The 14,957-nt window shown below is 47.5% G+C and overlaps 1 protein-coding gene and 1 long non-coding RNA gene across 9 annotated transcripts in view; one reads left to right on the forward strand and one right to left on the reverse strand.

The window, feature by feature from the left end:
- The window catches only part of FBLN2 (fibulin 2), a 96,936-nt gene that overhangs the window by 27,968 nt on the left and 54,011 nt on the right, over positions 1-14,957 (forward strand). For all 8 annotated transcript variants that reach the window (XM_039886585.1, XM_039886586.1, XM_039886589.1 and 5 more), the window contains one exon: positions 393-1,751. In XM_039886585.1, coding sequence (XP_039742519.1) covers positions 393-1,751 — 1,359 coding nt within the window. Of the gene's footprint in view, positions 1-392; positions 1,752-14,957 lie in introns of those variants that run through there.
- LOC120621418 (uncharacterized) lies at positions 2,457-3,858 on the reverse strand. Its single transcript, XR_005658150.1, has 2 exons — positions 3,315-3,858; positions 2,457-2,619 (listed from the first exon to the last, which is right to left on the reverse strand). It is a non-coding gene; the product is annotated as an uncharacterized LOC120621418 (long non-coding RNA).

A 14,957-nucleotide genomic window follows, 5' to 3' on the forward strand; every position in this document is an offset into this window, starting at 1 on the left:
GAGACAGACAGACAGACTATGGGCAGGAGAGGCCCACTCAGAGGGCATGCATCAGAAGGCAGCTGAAGGTGGGGGTTAGCTGCTCTGAGTAGGGCCATGTTGCACTGTAGACAACAGCACCTGTGATGCTTGAGCGACTGTGATGCTTTCATGCGTGTGGCAGAGCCTGTGTGCATCCAAACACATATGACAAGGACTGGGTGCATGGGGACGTGGGAAGGAGTACATGTGTGTGCTACATTACAGGAGTGCACACGTGTGAGTGAAGGTGGCTGAGGTTGTGTCCAGCCATGTGCGTGTGCTGGTGTGTGTGCCTGGGTCGGGGGAAATGGACATGTCTATATGTGCAGGCCTCATGTGGTGCTGACAGGTGTCCTTTCTGATTCCTCCAGGGCCTCGAAGAAGAGAGGACCTTTTGGCTTGTGGTTGCCCCTTTGCTGGCTGTGGGACCATGGTGCTGTTCTGGGAGCCTGCAGGAGCTTGGCTGGCTCTGGCACTGGTGCTGGGAGCAACTGCAGGTACAGCAGCCCCACAGCAGGACTGCACAGGCGTTGAGTGCCTGCCACTGGAGAACTGCATAGAGGAGGCACTAGAGCCTGGCTCCTGCTGCGCCAAGTGCGTGCAGCAAGGCTGTGCCTGCGAGGGCTACCAGTACTACGACTGCCTGCAAGGTGGCTTTGTGCGCGGCCGTGTGCCTGCTGGCCAGTCCTACCTTGTGGACTTTGGCAGCACCGAGTGTTCCTGCCCGCCAGGCGGCGGCAAGATCAGCTGCCAGTTCATGCTGTGCCCAGAGCTCCCACCCAACTGCATCGAGGCTGTGGTAGCAGCCGACAGCTGCCCACAGTGTGGCCAGGTAGGCTGCCTCCACACTGGCCGGAAGTATGCTGCTGGCCACACAGTCCACTTGCCGCCGTGCCAAGCCTGCCACTGTCCTGACACCGGTGGTGAGCTCATCTGCTACCAGCTCCCTGGTTGCCACGGAGAGGCCGAGGCCATGCCCACTATCACCACTGGCAACTTCTCAGATGCCGAGGAGGGTGACCCTGAGCGACACTATGAAGACCCCTACAGCTATGACCAGGAGGTGGCTGAAGCAGAAGTGGCAGTGGCCCTGGCAGGCGAGCTCCAGGCAGGTGCAAGTGGCCCAGCTGCTCTGGGAGGCGGGAGTCAGCCACTGTCTGCCATCCAGGCCACTCCCTGGCTGGCTGCCCTCCCTAGGCCAACAGTGGCTGCTGCCTTGGGCCCGCCAGCCCCTGTGCAGGCCAAAGCTAGGAGAGTGACAGAGGACAGCCAGGAGGAAAAGGAAGAAGAGAGGGAGGAAATAGCTGTCAGGGAGCAGCTGGCATCAGCTGGCCTCATGGGGCTTGGTGGGCCTCCCACTATAGGCCCAGCCAGGCCCAGTCTCCCTGTCCAAGAGGAGGGGGAAGATGCCAAGGCAGATGCCAGAGCAGGGCCCGAAGAGAACCTCATCCCGGAGGTCCAGGCCTCACCCCAAAGCACTGGGCAGCCTAGAGCTGGGCCCATGCTGGGTTCAAGCACAGCCAGTGTCCTCCAGTCTCAGGCCACATCAAGCTCTCCTGGAGACCCAACAAAGCCCAGCACTCACACCATCCTGACCACACCTCCCCATGATGCAGCCCGGGCCCTACCTACCCAGGAAGTGCCCAAGCAGCCACCGGTTCTGCCCCATCGGCCAGAGGAGGACACAGACCCTAACTCTGTCCATTCTGTCCCCAGAGGTAATCCTGAAGGTAAGAGCTTTTCTCAGTTCCTTCAGGGACACTCACTCCATGGAAAGGCAGCCTTGGGCCCGAGGCCCCATCACTGCCTGGGGTGTCTGCACACCTGTCTGGGGTAGGGAAAGCTGGGTCTACTTCTGAAATAGAGCTTTCTCCCTGGCTCAGCTCCTGGAAATGAAGTGAGTAGGTGGCTGTGAAGTCCCTGTTGCAGTCGGTGCTGGGCTACATGTGCGGTACAGCTGTGGTCAAGAGCCTAGTAGGCATCCCTCATCAGGCTGGGGGTTTCCTGAGGAGAGTTTCTGCTTAAGTGAATGTTGGGCCTGGCAGGGTCCATGGTACCCCAGCAGGAAGTGGGCAGTTTCACAGACCTGGTGTAGCTGCCTTCTCACAGCTCCCCTGATATTAGCCTCCAGTTATGGCTTGATCTTTCTTGGTCTCTGAGGTGGCAGCCGAAGGAATATGGTCTCTCATGGGGGCTCTTGAAAAGAGCCCAGGACCAGTTCTGCCATCTCTTCCAGTCAGTTAACACATAAGTCGTTCTAGTCCCTTCCGTGCTCTGCACCCTGCTGTGACTCCTGCCTACTCAGAGTAGAAGCCAAAGTTCTCTCAGGGACTACAGGCCCTGCACATCCTGTCTCTGTGACCTCTCAGACCTCCTCTCCATCACCTTTGTCTTAGTTCCTTTGGGCTGTTGTGACAAAAATACCACAGACTGGGTGGCTTCAACAACAAACATTTATTTCTCACAGTTCTAGAGGCTGGGAAGTCCAAGATCAAGGTCCTAGCAGATTGGGTATCTGTTGAAGGTTCTTCCTGATTTGCAGATGGCTGGCTTCTCACTGTGTCCTCACATAGCAAAGCAGATGAGGGTACATCTCATCTGAAATACAGGAGGAGCATGCTCTTTGGTGTTTCTTCTTAGAAGGGCACTAATTCCATCATGAGGGTTCTACCTTTAATATCTGATCACTTCCCCAAATCTCCATCTCCAAATACCATGCCACTGAGGATTAGGGTTTCAACATGTGGTTTGGAGTAGGAAATAAACATTCAATCCATGGCAGCACTCCCTCTCACCCACTCTGCTCAGCCCCACTGGCTTCCTGTCTAGGCACCTTGCAACCCCAGGGCATTTGTACTTGCCACTTTCCTCCCTTCAACTCTGTTCAAGGTCACCTCCCCAGAGAGGCTTTCCCTGGATACCCAGCTTACCTCGCTATAACTTCTAGCAATACCTGACATCATTGTATATAGTAACTTGGTTAATGTTGTTTCCCCTAGAATGCTAGTGCTATGGCAGGGTGATCACTTCTGTCATCTTCTCTGCTGTGTCCAAGGGCCTCCAGCAGGGCCTGACACACAGTTGGTATTCTATAGATATTGGGTGAATGAATGAGTGAATTAATGGGGGCTTTATGCCACCCCCTCTTTCAGTTGTCCCTCCTCATTCTAGTTCCCCTGCTGTTCCATGGGCACCCTGTAGCACCATCTCCCTTCTGATCTACCCATGTGCTCACACTTTCCAGCTAGCACAGGTAGCATCTACTCCAGGAAGTCTTCTCTGAATCTTTGTACCTTGTCTTACTCTCCCCACCCAGCTCAATTTTCCTCTGAGGTCAGAGTGGCTCTAGGTCACAGAATGGGAGTTGATAGGCTGGGACAAGAGCATTGGGCTTCAGGAGGCTCCTCCCACATAGCCCTGAGCCAATGGGAGGTGGGGAGTATATGTGGGGTTGGGGCTGTAATGAAGTTCATGTGTTCCCAGAGAGGGCTCATAGGCCTGACTGCAGAGCCTGGCTCATGCAGTGCATTTGGGCTGCAGTCTCCAGGGTTTTCAGAATAGATGCAGGCACCCACTCCCATCCCTACCTCTTGCTGCCAGAGGCTTCCCTTTCTGTGGTTCTGGACCTTTGCAATCCTGGAGAATAGCTTTGTTCTCAGGATCCTTATTTTTTGTTTGTTTGTTTTATTCCTGCTCTGGGCTTTCTCAAGTGTATTTTGGATTGTGTGGCGTTGATGAGGGTTGCTTAGGGGTAAGGGCCCCTGATTGAGTGCCCGATATCTGTCCGAAGACTGTCCTGGCAGAAGGCCTCACACATGCAAGGGCCAGAGATAAGATTGATCAGGGCATGGATGGGCTGCTGCAGCTTTTAGTATGAGGGTAAAGGGAGGTACAGGAAGTTGGGGTGGGGGTGGGGGTAGGGTGGTAGGTGGCTTTAAATGGGACCCAGGAGCTTGACCCTGGGCAGATGAACAGGGGCTGGCCTGCCATCCACCATCTACATACATTTTTTGTCCTCTTACTCACCCAGTGTTCACCTGCCACCTGTGTGACTAAGGCGAATGGATTACTGGTTTGCGCCTCAGTTTCTCTATCTTTAAGCAGCAGAGAAGTCCCAACTTCATGGGGTTGTTTTGAATATTATTTAGCTAATTCATGTCTAGTGCTTGGCAGGAAACTTAGTATTTGGTGAGTAATTAAAATATTAGCCATTATTATTCACCCTCCATTCTTCAGTTCACTCACTTCTACAACAAATCCATGCTAGGGGTTGTGCCAGTGAAAAAGGCAGGAACAGCCTCTCCCCTTTTTGGGGTCTCATGGGGGAGGAGGGTATTACATGGGTAAGTTCACATAGATTTATTCATGGTCACAACTGTGGGACCATGAATGCACACTGTGGGAAGGGAGGTTGGGGCAGTGGGAGACCTGATGGAGGGGATCTGGTGCCCACTTTCTTTCTGGGGAAAGCGGGGGCCTTAGAGGCCTCTGGCTATTGTCATGGGGATGGCCTGGGGGGGTCCCCAGTAGTGGAGGGGACCTGAGCGGGGAGAAGCTGGGGAGATAGCTTTGCTCAGCTCTCCTGTGGGGCCTGCTGAGAGGTGTTTAATGGAGCTGGAAATGACCTCCAGCCATGTTGCCATGGCAGCCCTACAGCCTGGAGAAGAAGGTTTCCAGCCATTGCCTCAGGCCTGGCTGGGGTGGGGGTCCTGTCTTTGAGCCCAAATGTGCCAGGGATCCAGGCTGTGTCTGAGCATGTCCAGATGTGGCCTAATGCAAGCCACATGCCTGGCTCCGCTGGCCAGGGAGAGGGGTCTGACATATGTTGTCAATCCGGGGGCTTTGTGAGGGTGGCTTCTACTGCTGGGCTGGCACCTTGGAGGGGTTTGGGGAGTACCCGTCCCCTCACCCCCACTCCCCCCGCCATCACTGCCTTCTGGGGCCACAGAGAGAGAACCCTGGGACAGGAAGTCAGAGGTTCTTGGAGGAGCTGGAGGCAGTCCCCTTCCTGGAAAAGCCTCCAGCACAACAACCTCTACAGGCCCCAGGAATGTGACAGGAAAGGGGGACCCTTCCTTGGGGCCTCACTTAACCAGATTCTGCAGGACAGGGATCTCTGAGTGCTTTGACATTCGGATAACAGCGAAGCTATTTAAAATCAAATATCTATTAATTGCAGACACCATATAGTGCTTATGACTTGTGCCAGGCACCATTGTAAACCCTGTGCGATTATTAACCTCTTAAATCCTCGCATCAGCCCCTTAGTTTGCAGCAGGAGAATCAGGTCACTTGCCTATAGACACGTGCAGAAAGTGGTTTCCCTCACATGTGTTCATGTTTTCATCTCTTACAGTCGTCATTTCTGACTGCCAATGTGTGCATGGGCTGTGACAGATGATGAATATTTAATGAACAAAATCCAGCACATTCTCTGTCCTCTGGAAGCTTATGGTTTAGTGGGAGAGATAAAGAATGCAGTAGTCTTGAGGTGTGGAGTTCCTGTGCTCTGTGAGTTTGTGTGTGTGTGGGGGGCAGGTGTTGTCGATTGGGGAGGGAGTCTGACTACTGAGGATCAGGGAAGGCTTCCTAGGAGAAGTGATGTTTGAGCATGAGGGTTTGTTGACCTGGTAGTAGGAGGGGAGCAGAGAGAAGACAGTGCTCCAGACAAAGGACATGGTGTGTGCAAAGGGCCCATGGCCTGAGGGAATTGGATTGAAAGGAGGTTGTGTGGCTGGTGTGGGAAACAGCTGGGAGGGTTAAGGGCCAGGCTCAGGGCAAGATGCTTATAATTGGTATGAAGGTTTGGGTTTTTGTGGGAAGCCTCTAGGTAAGTCAGGAAGTGGTATGATCTTATTTGTGCTGTGCAGTACTCTCTCTGGGTGTGGGGAGGAGAGTGCAGGAACAGGGCTTTCCCTGCCTCACCTGTAGCCCCAGGAGCCAGCACTGGGCCTTCCTAATATCTCTGATCTCCAAGGCCCCCCCCAGAACACCAGGCTGTGGTTCCAGGGAACAGGAGTGAGGGACCCACCTAGACACTGTTCTCCAGAAGATCCCTATAGACCCTGCCCTCTCCTCTCCAGTCTTGGCCTGTGGAAGATTTAAACTTGTGTGGCGTCTGAAGAACTCATGAGCATGGCCTGGGACCTGCAAGAGCCAGACTGGGATTCTGGACACCCAAGCCTCTGTGTCCTATACAACAGAATCTCCTCCTACAAGAGCTTAAGGCTCCTGGGGCAGGCTGGGAAGGGGTTCAGCAGAGCCTGCTGAGCGCACACTAACCAGCACTTCCCAAAAGAAATACATGTGGCTGATCATCAAAAGACTGAGAATGGGACTGTGGGGTTCTTAGCTCTGCTCAGCAGCAGAGCACTGTGAGGTGGGCCCAGCTAGCCCTTCCTCTCCTCACTCCCAGCCTATGGGGTTTTGAAATGGGAAGTCTGACTCTGCTAGGGCTGCATAGGGCCTGCTAGGAGCAACTAGGACAAGAGGCCTGGGCTTCCCACCAGCCCCTGCAGGTCATTGGTAAGTCCCTAGTCGTTGTGTGACCTGGATCCTGGAACATCACCCTTCTGAGCCCTTGTTTCTTCATTGGTGAAATGGTATGCTTAGTACAGGAGTCTGTAGTGAGTTGAGAGCCAGCACTTCTGGAGTGGGGGCTGTGTGGGGGGAGGCGAAGACCAGCGTTGGCTCCACTTCTGCCTGCTGTCTTGCTAAAATGCTGCCTGCTATCTTGCTAAAATGGTGCATGCACCTCTCATGTCCACTCGTTAGCTTCTTTCTTCAGAGCATATTTGTAAGCACTAGAATTGTTTTGCAGCATTTAGAAATTGGAAAACTTCACATAAATTTCGGTTTTGTGACTTTTGTTGAAAAGTGGCAATTGTGAGCATAGGCTGGCCATCGGAGAGCTGAGAAGAAGCTGCTGTTCAGATTGGACAAGTGCTCTGCTCTTTGTTAAGCCAGCTTTTCTCAATTTTATCACTGGCCCAGCCCTGGTTGGCTCTCGGGTTGGGTGCTGTGCTGGGGGCACCTGTCAGCAACTTTGAGAGATCTGTGTGGTTATTTTATTTTATAGAAGAAAAACTGGCATCATGAGAGAGGAAGGAGCTCTTCTGGAGGTCGTAGTAGAGCTTGGCAGAGGGCCCTAGTCTCTCAGTAGAGGGGGTGGGCTCATGGCCCCGTGGGGGACCAGGAAGTAGCAGTGGGTCTGTGTGACCTATAGCCAAGCCCTCCCTGTGCTTGCCTTCCAGAGCATGTGACTTGTGCCAGATACTTGGAGGAAATTGATGCACTTCACATCTTCACCCCACAGTGAGGGTCTGGGGCCAAGGCTAGGTCTTTGGTGGGTTTAACTTTAAAAAAATGTTTTTCTTATTTCTTTCAAAACAACTTTATTGAGATATTATTCATATACCATAAAGTCTCCCTATTTAAGTGTACAATTCAGTAGTTTTCAGCACAGTTGTGCAAATATCACCAGAATCTAATTTTAGAACATTTTCATCACCCCCAAAAGAGACCCCACACCCAATTGCAACCATTTCCCATTCCTTCTTCTCCCAGCAACCATCAACCTACTGTCTGTCTCTATGGATTTGCAGATTCTGGTCATTCCTGGACAGGGAATCATACAGTATGATTCTGTGGATTTGCAGATTCTGTTCATTCCTGGACAGGGAATCATACAGTATGATTCTATGAATTTGCAGATTCTGGTCATTCCTGGACAGGGAATCATACAGTGGTCTTTTGGGACTGACTGTCTTCTGTCACTTAGCATAATGCTTTCAGGATCCATTCATGTAGTAGCATGTGTCAATAATTCATCCCCTTTTATGGCTGAATAACATCCCATTGTATGGATAGGCCACATTCCGTTTATCTTCTGATCTACTGATGGATGCTGTGATTCCACCTCTTAGCTATTGCGAATAGTGCTGCTATTAATACTCACGTACATATTTTTGTGTGGATGTATGTTTTCATTTCTCTTGGAAATATACTTAGTAAAATTGTTGGGTCATGTTAACTCCACGTTTAACTGTCAGATGAACTGCCAAACTGTTTTCTGCAGTGGATGCACCAGTTTGCTTTTCTACTAATAAGGCATGAGGGTTCCAGTTTCTCCATATCCTTGTCAATACTTGTTATTGTCTGTCTTTTTGAGAATAGCCATCCTAGTGGTTTTGATTTGCATTTCCCTGATGACCAGTGATGTTGATCATCTTTTCATGAGCTTACTTTAGAAAATTCTAGAAAACACAGAATACACTAGCATACATTCCATTAAACGTCAAACTGATGTCATTATCACAATGTCATGTAGTCTGGAAAAATCTGTACTCTTGGGAGAAAGAGCATGAAGAAGGCAACTAATAGTGTTGTTATGAAAATCATGTTGACCTAATGCTTCCTTGAAAAGGTCTCCCCAGGGCCCAGGACCACATTTGAGAACCACTGGTCAGTACAACTACAAGAATGTAGGGGTGTGCACATATTTTTTACAAATACTAGCATATTATGCACACTGTTCTGTCCTGTCCTTTTTTTTGGTTAACAACATATCTTGGAGCTTTTCCTTGTCAGTATGTGGAGTGTTCCCTTACCAGCTAGGGCTCCACTGTGTGCATGCACCTTCTTTTGTTTCTTGGTCCCTGCCGATGGACATTCAGGTTGTTTCCAGTCTTTTGTCATTAAAAAGCAGTGCTGTGGTGTGGAATCGGTGGGTGTGTGTGTCAATGTGCATATGCATTTCTTTATTTTTATTTTGTAAACCATTTATTGAAGTATAACAAATACAACCTAGCAGAAGCATAACGCTCAGTTATACGTTTTCACAAATGAACATACCTGTGTAACCATCACTCACATTCATGAAACATCATGAGACAACAACCCAGGTCACCTCTCAGTGCCCATCGCATGGAACCACTGTCCTGACTTCTAACAGTTCCGTTCTCAGTCTTTTATAAATGGAGCCATACAGGCGGTTCTCTTTTATGTCTGGCTTCTTTCACTCGGCACAGCATTTCTGAGGCTCCCTGAATTGTGAGTATTGTAGTTGGCCCTTTTTTTATTGCTGAGAGGTCCTTCATTGTCTGGACGGGCCCAGTTGGGCTGTTCGTTCTCCTTTTGAGGGGTCTTGAGGTTGATTTCAATTTGGGGCTGTTAGGAAGACTGTTGCCATGCACCTGCTAAGACCAATCTTTTGATGATCAGCTGCATGTATTTCTTTTGGGAGGTGCTGGCTAGTGTGTGCTCAGCTTTAGAAGACACTGAATACATACTTATAATACTGATAGATGTTGTCAATTTGTCCTCCGTTGTTGGAGTATACATTTTCACTCATACCTGCAATATATGAGAATGCATGTTTCCCCAGTTTATTTATTCAATAAATATTTATTGAGTGTCTACCATACTGTTCTAGGTGCTTGAGGATATGGTAGTGATCAAAACAGATGAACTTCCCACCTCTCATGGAGCCTCCGCTCTCTGTGTGGAGGACACACAGTCAATCACACGAATACGTAAAATCTATGTTAGATCGTGAAATGCACTAAGGAGAGAATTGAGCAGGGTGCTATAAAATGTTGCTAACTTGGCTAGTCTGGGAGGTGGAAATTGATGTCTTTCAGTGGTTTTAGTTTGCACATGTGCTTTGTTCTCCCCCTGCCTTCATCAAGGGTTCCTAGGCAAGTCTGTCAACACTGCATGAAGGTGTGGGGTGGTCTTTCTACCACTCTTACTGAACTGGTTGGTGCCAGTCCTTCCTGCTGGGGACACATATACTATATGTGTCATGATACAAATGATCTATTGCCACAATAATGCAAGTGGCAGACAACCACAGAACCTCAGAAGCAAGCACAGTAAACATTTTTTATTGTTACCAAGTCCACAGGCCAGACTTTGCTATGCCAGGCCAGACATAGCTGCTGTAAGCTGGGCTCACACTTGTGAGTGTCCTTGGTCAGCCAGCAGCTCAGCTGAGGCTGGCTGTCTGGGATGCCATTTGTCTCTGCTCCATATGCTCTCTCATCCTCCAGTGGGTTAATCCTGGCTTGTTCTTGTTTCAGAAACGGGGCCCTGAGTGAAACATTAGAAGTGCAAAAGGATAAGTGGGCCTAGGCTTGGAACTAGCAGAACTATTGGTTTTGCCATATTCTGTTGCCAGCCAGTCAGGAAGTCATCCAGGTTCAAGGGCTCCTGCTGACGAGAATTGCTGTGACGTTATGTTCCAAATGGTGTGGATAAAGGAAGGGAGGAGAGTTGGGACAGTCAGTGCAGTGAATCTACCCTAGACCCTGGGTCGGGTGCTCCATGTACTTCATCTCACTTAGCCTTCAAATGACAATGAGTTCTTTCCTACCAGGAAGAAAATACGTGCTTGGTCCATGGCCCAGCTCTGAACTCAGGTCCATCGATGCTTAAGGCATCTCTGGATTTCCTTCTTGCCTCCTTGGGTAGGCCTGGTGCAAGGCTCTCCAGGTTTGAGGCTGGCTCTGTCCCTCACTAGTTGTCTGACCTTAGGCAAATTGCTTCACTGCCCTCGGCCTCAGTTTTCTCATCTGTAAGATGGGCTTACTGAGGGCTCTCATCTAGGCATGAGTGTGGCGTGTGATTCCTGAGAATCAAGTCAGTCCTGTGGCATTCCCAGATCAGTCTGCGAAGGCTACTCATGGTCTCATTCTAGAGGTGCTGGAGCCAGCTGCTGATTGTCAATTGAAGGTACGGTTTCAACAGTGGGAATGCAGTCTGGAGCACAGGGCATGGGTCTGGGCTGGAGGTGGAAACCCAGTCAGAGACCAATTGGGCCCCACTTGGCAGATGGACAGCGGGTGGGTGGTGGGTGAGTGCCCGAGCAAGGTTTCATGATTCCTTATCCATCACTTCTTGGTCCCTGAAGCCTGGATGCAGGAACAGAGAGACCAAGGGTATTGCCTGAGGTTGCTCAGCCAATAAGAGACAGAGCAGGGTTCTAGGCAAGGTTTTTTGATGTCCTAGCTTTGTTCCCACATATGCCCAGCTTATGGCCTTCATTAGGGATTGTTAACTTGCCTCTCCTGGGCCTCTTTCATGGTGCTCATTGCTTCACTTTGAATATTCAGTCACCAGTCACTCTGCAAGCTGCAGGAGGAACAGACTAAGCATAAAGGTATTTGGGGGTGGTGGGGTGGTGGAGTGGGGAAAAGGTCTGGTCAGGGGCTAGGTGGTGGGGGGCCAAGTATGTAGATGAAGAAGAATGGAAAATTTCTGGGCAGAGTCGCTGGGAATTGGTTCTGGAAGGCCCCCAGCCTGGCCCTGTGGCATTCCCATTTGAGAATATTGAGAGCCTGAGGTCACCGACTTGTTACCCCCAGACCCCTCACAAGTTCAGCTCCTCTGCCCTCATATGCTCCAGCAGAGCTTCATCTGGCGACTGCTCCTAGGGTGCTTGGTGCCTCTTCTCCAGGCAGGATTTCTTGTCTACATCACTAGGGCTAGCATGGCTAGCTGGGATTTGCAGGAAACCATACTGGTGCCCTGCTTCCTTGTTTGCCTCTAAGAGGAGAAAAAAGCCCATTTAGTTTTTCATAAGATATTTTAATATTTGTCTTTTTTTTTTTTTTTAACCAATCACTATTAAGGTAAAAAGTATGTTCACATTTTTATTATAGTAAATACTGGCTCAGGAAAACCAAAATTGCCATACAGTTAGTTGTCTTCTGTTATTAAACTAACTGTATGCATGATGGATTGGTAATTAAATCGAATTATTTGGAAAGAACAATCTGATACAAGTAAGTCATTTATTAGATTCATCTGTAACACAAAATGTTATTCCAAGAATTGGAATTTCATCAACCTCTGGTTTGAGTGTAAGTATAGTCTCTTAGGCAGCAGCAGGTTCTTAAACTAATAATGAAAGAGAAATAATTTACAGTTCTTTCTGAGGAGGAGCAGAACACATTTCATGTGTCTTGGTGAAGTTCTAGAAGTCCACACATTTGGTTTGTTTGAAGTTTGAGTTACACTGGAAGGCTGTACTGAGAGGGAGCTGCCGGGGGTGGCGGGTGGGGAGCGGGTTCCCAGAGGCCTCTGGGAACATGGGAGGGAGAGGGATGCTCAGCCTTCGACCTGGGGCCACTGTGAGCCTCAGGTGATGAACATCCTAGTAGTCTGGAGTGAGCCTGCATGGAGGAGGAACAGCTCTCCTTTTAGATGAAGGCCACCAGCTGGTGAGAGACCATCTACGTTTGGTCACATGCTGTGTTTTAGAAAGACGCTTGCAGTGTTCTGATTCTGGAGCCATCTTCCAGTGATTGGTTCATTCTTATGTATGAGATCACTCCTGTGTCCAAATTCTGTCTTTGTTCTGGGAAAGCTCTTTCCTCCTCACGAACGGGGTTGGTCTCACTCAGCTTTTGCCTCCAGCTTCTGTATATCTGGTGACTTGAGGGTGGCATCCTCTAAAAACAAAAGCAGTTCCATATACTTCTTTTGAACAGTTTTTGCACTGTTTCTGATCAGGGAAGCCTGTTTTTGTGCAAGCTACTTTTCTCTTTTTGCATGGAGTTAGTTTCTCATAGACTTTAAAAGTCTAAACAGAAATAGCCATTAAAACACCCGTGACAGGCATGCATGCACCACCTGCACCCTAGGAGGTTGTGGAGGGTAGGGTCTGTCCACAGGTCATCTGACCACTGAGCTACTACCTCCCAAAGCTTCCCAAGGACCAGCCTGAATCCAAGTGCTGTGGGGCCTCAGGACCCCAACATATGAGAGCCCACCAAAGTACCCCCTCATAACTGTGGCTCCACCAGCCACAATACACCAACATCCTGGGGTTCTACTTGGAACCCCAGCCCACACAAGGCAGCTGGGACAGACCTTTAGTGAGACCACCTCTAGGGGGAGAAGGCTCAGTCTCATAATTGTCCAATGCTCACTCTTTCTCATTTGAAATACGATATGTGTACACTGCACGTGTGTATGCATGTGTGATGGAAACATTTCACCCTTGACACTGTATATTGCAACTCTAAAAAATAAAGGCATTCTCCTGTATTACCACATAATATGATCCTACACTTAACACAATTACCGATTCCCTGATGCCATCTAATACTAAGACCATATTCGTAATTCTCTACTTGTCCCCAAAGTGTTCATAGATCTAATCCATGGTGATTAACCATTATTTGGTTTATATTTTATTGTTACATCTCCTGAGTTTCCTTATTTCTAAAACTTTGTATTGAAGTATACTATAGATACTCTTGAGTATCATTTAATCTAGATTAATATAACAGTACTTCCTTTAAATGTTTTTATTTTTATATTTTTATGTTGTTATATTTTCTATAAAGTGTAATATATAGACAGTAAAGCACAGGAGTCTTCATAGAACAGCTTGGTGGATTTTCACAAATGTGTAACCCAGGCATCTCCATTCCAATCAAGAGATAAAACATTTCAAGCACTCCAGAATTTTCCTGGTACCCTTTCTCAATTTATCCTCTCTACTTCATGGAAACTACAACACTGACTTTTATCACCATCAATTTTTCTTACCTATTCATTAATTTATTTTGTATAACGGGAACCATGCAGTATGATTTTGCTTGTGTTTATCTTCTTTGGTTCAGGATAATTGATTGAGATTCATTCATGTTGCATGTAGTAGTAGTTCATTTAAAAAAATTGCTCTTTACTATTCCATTGTAGGGATAAAACGTAGTTTATCTGTTCTAGTGTGAATGGATGTTTGGGCTGTTCTCAGTTTTTGGCCATGATGAATAGAGTTGCTGTTAACATTCAGAAGTGTGAGTTTTTTGGTAGGTTTAGACATTCATTTTTGTTGGATATAAACCTAGGAGTGTAATTGCTGCATCAGAAGATTTGGTTAGCTGTAGCAGATACTGCCAAACAGTTTTCCAAAGTATATTACCAGTTTAATTTCCACCAGCAATGAGTGAGTGTTCCATTTGCTCTATATCTTTGCCAACATTGGATGCTGTCCTTTTTTTTTTTTTTTTCATTTTAGCCATTTGGGTAGATACATAGTGGAATCTCATTATGATTTTAATTTTCATTCCCTCACAACTTATGATGCTGAGCACATTTTCATATTACTGTTGGCCATTTTGTTGTTACTTAGTCATTTTTAATTGGGGTTGTCTTGTTGATTTGTAGGAGTATTTTATGTATTACTGATTATGTGTCTTTTTTGGATCACAAGTAGCTTATCTCATTCTGTGACTTTTTTCTTCTCTCTTAATGATTTTTTCTGACGAGAAAACAAATACTATTTTCTGAGGAACAAAGATTTCTAATTTTAATGAACTACAATGTTAGTACATTTTGCGTGTGTGTGTGTTTTTTTTAAAGAAATCTTTGTCTATACAGAGTCATGAAGGTATTTTCCTATGTTCTAGACATTTTAACTTGTTTCACTTTTCATATTAAATCACATTTAGATTTGTTTCTTTGGGTGGTGTGAGTAGGAGTCAGAATTCATTCTTTTTCAAATGGTCAGTTGACCCAGCACCAGCTAGAAATGGACGTCTTTCCCCCACTGTATTGTGCCTTTGTCAGAAATCAAGTGACTATATGTGAGGAGGTCTGTTTCTGGCCTCTCTTTTTTGTTCCATTGTCAAGCTGACTATCTTTGCACATTGTCTTGATTTACTGTAACTAACTCTATAGTTATTTTGGTATCTAGTAGTGGGAGTTTTCCAGTTTAGTTTTCTTTAAAGATCATTTTGGCTATTTAGGTCCTTTGTATTTCCAATTTCTACATTTAAGAAGCCTGCTAGGATTTTAAAATTGGTATCATGCTGACTCTGTATTTCAATTTTGAGAGAATTGCTATCTTAACAATATTAAGTTTCCAGTCCACGAACATAGTAGATCTCTCCATTTATTCAGGTCTTCTTTGGTTTCTTTTA

Source organism: Pteropus medius, unplaced genomic scaffold, assembly GCF_902729225.1.
Source record: "Pteropus medius unplaced genomic scaffold, Ma_sr-lr_union100, whole genome shotgun sequence".
Taxonomy (NCBI): domain Eukaryota; kingdom Metazoa; phylum Chordata; class Mammalia; order Chiroptera; family Pteropodidae; genus Pteropus; species Pteropus medius.